The following is a 10535-nucleotide window of genomic DNA, read 5'->3' on the forward strand; positions in this document are numbered from 1 at the left end:
CTCCCGGGTTTACGCCATTCTCCTGCCTCAGCCTCCCAAGTAACTGGGACTACAGGCGCCCGCCATCTCGCCCGGCTAGTTTTTTGTATTTTTTAGTAGAGACGGGGTTTCACCGTGTTCGCCAGGATGGTCTCGATCTTCTGACCTCGTGATCCACCCGTCTCGGCCTCCCAAAGTGCTGGGATTACAGGCTTGAGCCACCGCGCCCGGCCGGGAATGTGTACTCTTAACCAGACCCCAGGAGCTACTAACTTGGGCCAGGGTTTGAGAAGCCCCAGCCTGGGTAAGGGTAGAGGTCACCACCCACCAAAGGGAAGTGAAATCAGTTTGTCGGCGGGGCTGTGGCTATCGCGCTTAACCAAATGAAGCAAAATGGAGCAAGAATAGAAAATAACAGTGTGCGCATCATGCTTCAGGGGCCATCTACATTTTATGAGACTTGTTTCAGTTAAAAATAGGTATGTGTGAATGGTCACAGGTCCTGTGTTGTCCATAATAGTAAAAATTGGAGACGATTCAAATGTCCATCAGCAGATGAACTGATAAACACACCACAGTATAGTTGCACAGTGGAATATTACTCGGCAACAAAAAGCAACAAACTCAATACACGCTACGTGGATGAATGTCAAAAAGATTATGCTGAGTGAAAGAAGAAAGGCCGGGCACAGTGGCTCATGCCTATAATGGCAAAACTTTGGGAGGCCAAGGCCGGAGGATTTCTTGAGCCAGGAGTTCGAGACCAGCCTGGGCAATATAGTGAGACCTCACCTCTACAATTTTACAAATTAGCCAAGCATGGTGCTATGCACATATAGTCCCAGCTACTCGGGAGGCTGAGGTAGGAGGATCACTGGAGCCTGGGAAGTGGAGGTTGCATTGAACCAACCATTGAACCACTGTACTCCAGCCTGGGCAACAGATTGAGACACTGTCTTAAAAAAAAAAAAAAAAAAAAGGGCCGGGCGCGATGGCTCATGCGATGGGTGGATCGCCTGAGGTCAGGAGTTCGAGACCAGCCTGGCCAACATGGTGAAGCCCCATCTCTACTAAAAATACAAAAAATTAGCCAGGCTTGGTGGCACGTGCCTGTAACCCCAGCTACTCAGGGGGCTAACGCAGAAGAATTGCTTGAACCCAGGAGGCAGAGGTTGCAGTGAGCTGCGATCACGCCATTGCACTCCAACCTAGGCAACAAGAGTGAAACTCTGTCTCAAAAAAAAAAAAAAAAAAACTTATTGAACACATAAAATAGGTAAAATGTATTGAAGGTCAATTACACCTCAATAAAGTTGATTTTTATTATGCATGTGTGAATGTACTGAGTTGTAAGACAGTATATATATATATATATATATATGTATATATATATATTTTTTTTTTGAGACGGAGTCTCACTCTGTCGCCCAGGTGGGAGTGCAGTGGCGCGATCTGCACTCACTGCAAGCTCTGTCACCTCCCGGGTTCACGCCATTCTCCTGCCTCAGCCTCCCGAGAAGCTAGGACTACAGGTGCCCACCACCACGCCCAGCTAATTTTTTTGTATTTTTAATAGAGACAGAGTTTCACCGTGTTCGTCAGGATGGTCTCGATCTCCTGACCTTATGATCCGCCCACCTCGGCCTCCCAAAGTGCTGGGATTACAGGCGTGAGCCACCGCACCCGGCCAACAGAATATATTTCTTATGGGTGGGATGGGGTCCAAGAGGTTTTTTATTCTGAGACGAAGTCTCGCCCTGTCACCCAGGCTGGAGTGTGCAGTGGCGCAATCTCGACTCAATGCAAGCTCTGCCTCCCAGGTTCAAGCAATCCTCCCACCTCAGCCTCCTGAGTAGCCATGATTACAGGCATGCACCACCACACCTGGCCAATATTTTTTTGTATTTTTAGTAGAGACGGGGTTTCACCATGTTCGCCAGGCTGGTCTCAAACTCCTGACCTCAAGTGATCCGCCCACCTTGGCCTCCCAAAGTGCTGGGATTACAGGCATGAGCCACCGAGCCCAGCCTCCAAAAAGTTTTGAGAAATCCACCACAAGCTCAGTAACACTCAGAAAAACTGACCCAGTCTGGGGTGGAGAGATTCCAGGGCCAAGCCTCCAGAACCCTAACACTGACTACTTTGGTAAGTCTGGGCCCAGTTTTTCTCTGGTGAAGGCAATGGGGCTGGGCACCAGGGGCATCCAGAGATGCCACTTCCTGGCCTTGACCTTGGGTGAGTGATTCTACCATTCGGGCCTTGGTTTCCCTCAAATCTCTCAGGGAGATAAAGATAGGACCCTACCTCAGAAGACAGGGCAGCGAGGATATAATTAGATGTCTCAGGAGGCAGAGGCCCAGGGCACGGGGCCTGGTTTAGAGCAACAGTTCAAGGGCCATTGGCCATGGCCATGGTCTTATTAGGGCTGGGGAGGGCCCAACCCATGGTGTCTGCTGAGGGACTGGGGCTGGGGAGAGAGTCTCAGCTGAAGCTAGGCCCCTTCCCAGCTGTCCCCATCCTTCACTACCAGCCCCAGCTGTTTGTTCCTCTCTCCCGGGAAACCAGACCCTGCTCTCCAGGGTCCTATTCTGGGGACAGAATGCTGTGTCAGCATTTCCTGCGTGGCTCCAAAGCCCCGGGGGAGGGGCGGGGCTAGCGTTGGGTCAGCAGACCTAGCCCAGAGCAGAGGACGTCCCCTCCCGTATTTACGGCCCCACACCCTGCAGAGCCACTGGGAGGGGAAGGTGGGAAGGGCCGGGAGATGGCAGCCCCTCCTCCCTCTCGTCCCCTCCCCAGGCCCCAGAAAAGCGGGCTATTCTGGGAGGGCCACCTGTTGTTCCAGTTCCCATCCCTGCCCCCAGCTAGGGCTCAGAGATGCAGGGAGTGACCCAGCTAGAGAGACACAGAAAATCAGAGGGCCTTAAGCTAAGAAACAGAGACAGGGAGACTGAGATGGAGGAAGAGACAGAGACATGGAGACACCCAAAGAGACAGATGGGGAGAGACCCTCCAAGACCATTAGCAGCCACTGGGAGCAGCCCTCCTGCCCAAAACAAAGAAGGAAAGACCCAGAACCCAAGAGATCCCTCCCCCACGAGACCCTTAAGGGCTAGGAATTGGAAGCAGCTGTGTCCTCCAGCCCACCACCTCCCCCCCAGCTCCCTTCTCAAGAATTTAAATAGGTCAGAGTCTGGAGCAAAAAGAAAATTAGGGCTGAGGTGGGGGTTGGGGGCACGGCTAAATTAAGCCCAGGAATTAGAACCACCTTCTCCAAGTGCCTGCTTCCAGGATGGTGCGAGGGTGTGCTTCCTCAGGGGTCCTTCTTGTGGGGGACAATTCGCTAATGTCAGAAGAGAGGGTAACCGAAGATCCCTCTCCCATTCTGGAGTCCCCAATCCTACTAATTCTCTGTAGTGAGAAAGGTGAAAGAGACTAAAAGACAGAGTGACAGTCACTCAAAGTGACACAGGAAGAGACCTCGAGTCTCAGAGACCACCGGTAAACCGGACAGGGACGTTCAGAGACAGAGACACCCTCAGAGAGCCCTGAGAGATAGCCCCACAGACCCCTAACCCAGAAATACGCACCGTCCGCAGGAACTGGACGTCGTCCTCGCCTTCTGCGTCAGCCATGATGTCGAGGTCCGAGGGCCAGGGTCTGAGATCAGGGAACAGAGGGAGGGGGCTGCGGGCTGGGCGGGAGGGCTGGGTGCGGGCTGGGGTCGGAGACCTCTGGGGACGCCAGAGGCACCCGCGAGGTGGATGGAACTGAGAGGAGGACACGCGTGCTGGACAGAGATGGGAGTAAGGCCCCGCCCCCGGGCCCCCATTGGACCAGGACTCCTGGCCACGCCCCTTCGCCGGAGCCCCGCCCACATACCCCAAATCTTGGCTGGAGGTTTGCCTGGCCGCCGGAGGTGGGGTGGGAGAGGGAGTGTCTAGAACGTACCTGCGTTCTCTCCCCCTACCACGGTAAGTAACCATTTCACAGAATGGGAGAATGCCATCATTCTCCCATTTCACAGAGGGCAGACTGAGGCTCTGCGTGGGGAAGCCCTTGCAAGGTATCACGCAGCAGAGCAGGGCTGTGCACCAGGTCTCCTGACTTTAAAAAGCACCAAACATAGTGATTAAGAACAAGAACTCCGGCCGGGCGTGGTGGTTCACCCCTGTAATCCCCAGCACTTTAGGACGCCGAGGTGGGTGGATCACTCGAGGTCAGGAGTTCGAGACCAGCCTGGCCAACATGGTGAAACCCCGTCTCTACTAAAAGTACAAAAATTAGCCAGGCGTGGGGACACACGCTTGTAATCCCAGCCACTTGGGAAACTGAGGCAGGAGAATTGCTTGAACTCGGGAGGCAGAAGCTGAAGTGAGCCGATATTGATCCACTGCACTCCAGCCTGGGCGAGACTCCATCTAAAAAAGAAAAAAAAAGAACAAGGACTCCGACTCCGAGCCAGATAATCTGGATCTGAATCCCACCCAGCCTTGCCACTCCCTTGAGTTACATGGATAAGCCACTTAGCTTCTCTGTGCCTCGGTTTCCCCATCCAGTAAGGGGAATATTAATAGTACCGACCTCACGTGGTTGTTGGGCGAGTTAAATGAGGTAATTAATTTACAGCACTTAAAACAGTGCCAGTGCCTGGTTAAGGTAATGTAAGTGTTGCTATTATTATTTTTTTATTATTATTATTATTATTATTTGAGACAGACTCTCGCTCTTGTTGCCCAGACTGGAGTGCAGTGGCCAGATCTCGGCTCATTGCAAACTCCACCTCCTGGGTTCAAACGATTCCCCTGCTCAGCCTCCCAAGTAGCTGGGATTACAGGCACCTGCCAACACACCCAGCTAATTTTTGTATTTTTGGTAGAGATAGGGTTTCACCATGTTGGCCAGGCTGGTCTCGAACTCCTGACCTCATGATCCACCTGCCTCAGCCTCCCAAAGTGCTGGGATTACAGGTGTAAACCACCACATCCAGCCTTATTAAAATTATTATTAGGCCAGACACAGTGGCTCATGCCTGTAATCCCAGCACGTTGGGAGGCCAAGGCAGACAGATCATTTGAAGCCAGGAATTTGAGACCAGCTTGGCCAACATGGTGAAACCCTGGCTCTACTAAAAACACAGAAATTAGCAGGGCATGGTGGCGCATGACTGTAATCCCAGCTACTCGGGAGGCTGAGGCACAAGAATCATTTGAGCCCAGGAGGCAGAGGTTGTAGTGAGCCGAGATTGTACCACTACACTCCAGCCCAGGTGACAGAGCAAGGCTCTATCTAAAAAATATATATATATATTTTAATTAACATGTAGTGGTGTACAGTAAGTTATATAAAACAATATCCCATAGTTAAAATTACATAGAAACCATTCTTCAACGTATAGCAGGTTTCTAGGTGTTCCATAATTAAATACTGATGTTAGTACAACTGCAATAAATAGCACAAAAGTTTGTGTCATATTATGGAATTATATAATTCGACGTTATATAATGTATAATTATATAATTAAATATTTAGGGCAATATAATTATACTGTACAATACAATTCTATGTTGTATCTATTATATATTATCTAACACATAGTTGTATACTAAGTATTGTTTTTCCCTAAAACTTTGTGTGAATATGAAATGATTCTGTCATTGAGCATTATATCATAAGTTATTAATAGCGTTTCTTATTTTTGTCAGTCTCATTATGTGTGTTAAGACCTACCCCTGTTGCTCTGTGGACACCTGGTGTGTGACAGTGGTGGCTTTGCAGGATTCTTTGGTGACTGATCCCTTCTGTTTATCCACCTACCCCTACTGGGAGTGGACACCACAGCTGCCTCCATCTTCCCCGAAATAATGCTGGAGGGAACATCTGTGTATTGGTCCCCCAGGAAGCTGAGGGGGAATGTTTTGTTGTGCACACCCAGAAGCTAATTGCTGGGTGACATATTCACGTGCACAATTTGTGTAAGTAGTGCCAGTTAGCCCTCAGAATGGCTACTCACTATCAGTCCATGAGAGTCCCTGGGTCCCCATATCCCCAACCCCCATGTGGCATTTCCAACTTAACTAATTTTTGCCAGATTTATATAGGATGACTCGCTGTTTTTTGTTTTGTTTTGTTTTTTGAGACGGAGTCTTGCTCTGTCACGCAGTTTGGAGTGCAGTGACGCGACCTCGGCTCACTACAAACTCTGCCTCCCGGGTTCATGCCATTCTCCTGCCTCAGCCTCCCGAGTAGCTGGGACTACAGGCACCCACCACCATGCCCAGCTAGTTTTTGTTCTAGTTTTTAGTAGAGATGGGGTTTCACCATGTTAGCCGGGATGATCTCGATCTCCTGACCTCGTGATCTGCCCTCCTCAGCCTCCCAAAGTGCTGGGATTACAGGCGTGAGCCACCGTGCCTGGCCAATTCACTGTTTTTTAATTCATTTTCTCTATTTTACTTTTAGAGATGGGGTCTCACTTTGTTGCCCAGGCTGGGGTGTGGTGGCGCAATTATGGTTCACTGCTGCCTGAAACTCCTGGGCTCAAGGATCCTCCCACCTCAACCTCCTGAGTAGCTGGGACAACAGGCTTGCGCCACCACGCCCAGCTAACTTTTAAGCTTTTTATAGAGATGGGGTCTTGCTATATTGCCCAGGCTGCTATTGAACTGCTGGGCTCAAGTGACCCTCCTACCTTGGCTTCCCAAAGTGCTGGGATTACAGGCATGAACCACCACACCTAGCCTCGTTGTCATTTTAATTTCCACTTCCCTGATGAGTTACCAACAATTTCTAGCATCTTCTCAGGTGCCTGTCAGAGTTTTGGGTTTCTTTGTCATCTGCTCATTGTGCTGTCTTCTCACTTTTTTTTTTTTGTCTTGTTTTTTTGAGACAGAGTCTCACTCTGTCACCCAGGCTGGAGTTCAATGACGCCATCTCGGCTCACTGCAACCTCCACCTCACGGGTTCAAGCAATTCTCCTGCCTCAGCCCCCTCGGGACTACAGGCATATGCTGCCACACCTGGCTAATTTCTTTTGTATTTCAGTAGAGATGGGGTTTCACTGTGTTGCCCAGGCTGGTCTCGAACTCCTGAGCTCAGCCAATCCGCCTGCCTTGGCCTCCCAAAGTGCTAGGATTACAGGCGTGAGCCACCGTACCCTGCATAACTTTTGTATTTTTAGTAGAGAAGGGGTTTCGCCATGTTGGCCAGAGTGGTCTCGAACTCCTGACCTCAGGTGATCTACTCGCCTTGGTCTCCCAAAGTGCTGAGATCATAGGCATGTAATCTTACATTACAGGCGCAGGAGCCACCCTGCCCGGCCATTTTTCTAATATGGTTGCTGTCTTTTTTGCTTGGTAATTTGCAGCTGTTCCTTTTATATTCTTTTTTTTTTTTTTTTTTTTTTTAGATGCAGTCCCATTCTGTCTCCCAGGCTGGAGTGCAGTGGCTCAATCCCAGCTCACTGCAACCTCTACCTCCTGGGTTCAACTGATTCTCATGCCTCAGCCTCCCGAGTAGCTGGGATGACAGAGCAACACCTATGCCCACACCCTGCTAATTTTTGTATTTTAATAGAGACGGGGTTTTGCCACGTTGGCCAGGTCGGCCTCAAACTCCTGATCTCCAGTGATCTGCCCGCCTCAGCTTCTCAAAGTGCTGGGATTACAGGCATGAGCTACCGCACCCAGCCTATATTTTGGATATTAATTTCTCATTGATTTTGAAGTATTGCAAACACCTTTTCCCCTTCTGTCATCTGATATTGGTCCCATGGTATCTTCATTAAAAGAAAATCTGCCTGTAATCTCAGCACTTTGGGAGGCCTAGATGAAAGGATCCCGTGGGCCCAGGAGTTTGAGACCAACTGGACAACATAGCAAGATCCCATCTTTAAAATTTAAAAAAGAAAGAAAGAAGAACAACAACAAGAGAAGAAAATCTGTATTTGCATGTTATCATGTGCATCATTTTTCTGCCTTATGAGTTTCTGTGGTTTGATTCGGAAGTCCCTTCCTTTGTGGTCATCAGCATTAGTATTGTCCGTATTCTTGGCCAGCCCGAGGACTAAGGCTGCCTGTGTACAGTATAAACAAGCGCCAGGATTCCTGACCTCCTCCCTGAGGATTTTCTGTGTCCCCAGGGCCTGGAGACACTGCCACACTATGAAGTCTCTGCTCAGCCAGGATCGTTAAGTCACATTCAAGACGCAGGTGCTACAGGAGATGGACTGAGAGAGAGTCAGACGGCACATCATGGGGCTGTGGGGAGAGAGGGTGAAACAGGGCAGGAAGAGAGAGTCTGAAGCTATGGTAACGTCGCGTGATGGAAAAACTAAAGAGAGCGGGTTCGACGACTGTCTAAATGTTCTGGCATGGAAAAAATATACATCCACGGCGCCTTCTTTTAGTGAAAAAAGAAAAGTGGAAAAATATACTTCTGAGAGAATGGTTTCAATGAATTGGCTAACATGCTATGTTTGGCAGAATCACAGTAACTACTATGACCCATTTATTCCACTCCTGGGTACTGCCCTACAATATGGTACACTCTATGTTCACCAAAAGTCAGATGCTCAAATAGTCACCGCAGCCCCAGCCTGGAAACAACTCAGATGTCCATCACAGGAAAATTGATCAATAATCCACGGAGGCCGGGAACAGTGGTTCATGCCTGGAAAGTCAGCACTTTGGAGGCGTAGGAGGGAGGATCGCTCGAGCCTAGGAGTTCGAGATCAGCCTAGGCAGCAAAGTGAGACTCTGTTTCTACAGGAAAATAATACTTAAAAAAAAAAATTAGCAGAGCATAGTGGTGTGCACTTGTAGTCCTAGTCACTCAGGAGGCTGAGGTGGGAAGATTGCTTGAGCCCAGGAGTCTGAGGCTGCAGTGAGCTAGGATCTCGCCACTGCACTCCAGCCTTGGTGACAGAGCGAGACCCTGCTGTGGAGTCTTAATTAAGAAAAAAGAGTCAGGATGGCAGGACCAAAGAAAAAATTTAAAAAAAAAAACAGATAAGCTATGTTTGTCTTTTTTTTTATGGTCTAGAACATAATAGTCCTCTTGTATAGATAACTCACTTAACTTAAAATGTTTCAGTGTCTAGTTGTTACCAGACTCTAGACTGATTAAAAATAGAACTTAGTGCGGTGACTCACGCCTGTAACCCCAGCACTTTGGGAGGCTGAGGCAGGTGGATTACTTGAGACCAGGAGTTCAAGACCAGCCTGGCCAACATGATGAAACCCTGTCTCTACAAAAAAATACAAAAATTAGCTGGGCATGGTGGCACACACCTGTGATCCCAGATACTGGAGAGGCTGAGGCAGGAGAATCGCTTGAACCCAGGAGGCAGAGGTTGCAGTGAGCTGAGGTTGCGCCACTGCACTCCAGCCTGGGCGACAGAGCAAGACTCTGTCTCAAAAATAAATAAATAAATAAAAGCCGGGCACGGTGTCTCACGCCTGTAATCCCAGCACTTTGGGAAGCCGAGGCGGGCGGATCACCTGAGGTCAGAAGATCGAGACCATTCTGGCTAACGCGGTGAAACCCCGTCTCTACTAAAAATACAAAAAATTAGCCGGGCGCGGTGGCGGGCACCTGTAGTCCCAGCTACTCGGGAGGCTGAGGCAGAAGAATGGCGTGGGCCTGGGAGGCGGAGCTGGCAGTGAGCCGAGATTGAGGCGCTGCACTCCAGCCTGGGCGACAGAGCAAGACTCCATCTCAAAAAAAAAAAAAGAAAAATGGAAGTTAACATGCCACCAGCCCACTTAGTCACTATCCACAACACCTATCTCTAAATAAATTATATATATATATATGTCATGGAATTGTCACATAATGAAAGACTATACGGAAATTATTATTATTTTAAGACAGAGTCTCACCCTGTCTCCCAGGCTGAAGTGCAGTGTGCGATCTCGGCTCACTGCAACCTCCTCTTCCCGGGTTCAAGTGATTCTCCTGCCTCAGCCTCCCAAGTAGCTGGGATTACAGGCACCCACCACCACGCCCGGCACATTTTTATATTTGTAGTAGAGATGGGAGTTTCACCATGTTGGCCAGGCTGGTCTCAAACTCCTGACCTCAACTGATCTGCCCAACTCAGCCTCCCAAAGTGCTGGGATTACAGGCGTGAGCCACCGTGCCCGGCCAAAAAAAGGAATAAATTATAACCAAATATGATAACACGAAAGAACTGCAAAAACAAGACGTGGAGAGAAAGAACCCAGATTCAATACAGGAGTCCATTTTTATCCAGCTCAAAATAAGACAAAACTACTGCACTAGACTTCGGGCGAGTGGGGATCGGTGGGAATTCGTGCTGGGAAGAAAGACGGGGCTTGTGGAGGGTGACAGTGTTCTGTGTCTTGATTTGTATGAATGTCACACAGGTTTGCTCAGTTGGTGACATTTCATCAACCTAAATACTTAATGATTGGTGATCTTTTTTGTACTTCGATTTAAAAAAAAAAAAAGGTCGAGCATGACACATTTAGGTAAAAAGAAAAAAATGCACACTCAAAAGAAAAGTCTGTTTCTAGGAGCACATGTTTATACAATGT

At 49.0% G+C, this 10535-nt stretch overlaps 1 protein-coding gene across 2 annotated transcripts in view; it reads right to left on the reverse strand.

The window, feature by feature from the left end:
- The window catches only part of RYR1 (ryanodine receptor 1), a 160168-nt gene extending 156433 nt beyond the window's left edge, over nucleotides 1–3735 (reverse strand). For both annotated transcript variants that reach the window (XM_025369191.1, XM_025369190.1), the window contains exon 1: nucleotides 3567–3735. In XM_025369191.1, the coding sequence (XP_025224976.1) occupies nucleotides 3567–3611 (45 nt within the window). In that variant the 5' untranslated portion in view covers nucleotides 3612–3735. The remainder of the gene's footprint in view (nucleotides 1–3566) is intronic.
- Between the last annotated feature and the right edge of the window lie 6800 nt (nucleotides 3736–10535).

The sequence above is a fragment of the Theropithecus gelada genome, chromosome 19 (genome assembly GCF_003255815.1).
Source record: "Theropithecus gelada isolate Dixy chromosome 19, Tgel_1.0, whole genome shotgun sequence".
Taxonomy (NCBI): domain Eukaryota; kingdom Metazoa; phylum Chordata; class Mammalia; order Primates; family Cercopithecidae; genus Theropithecus; species Theropithecus gelada.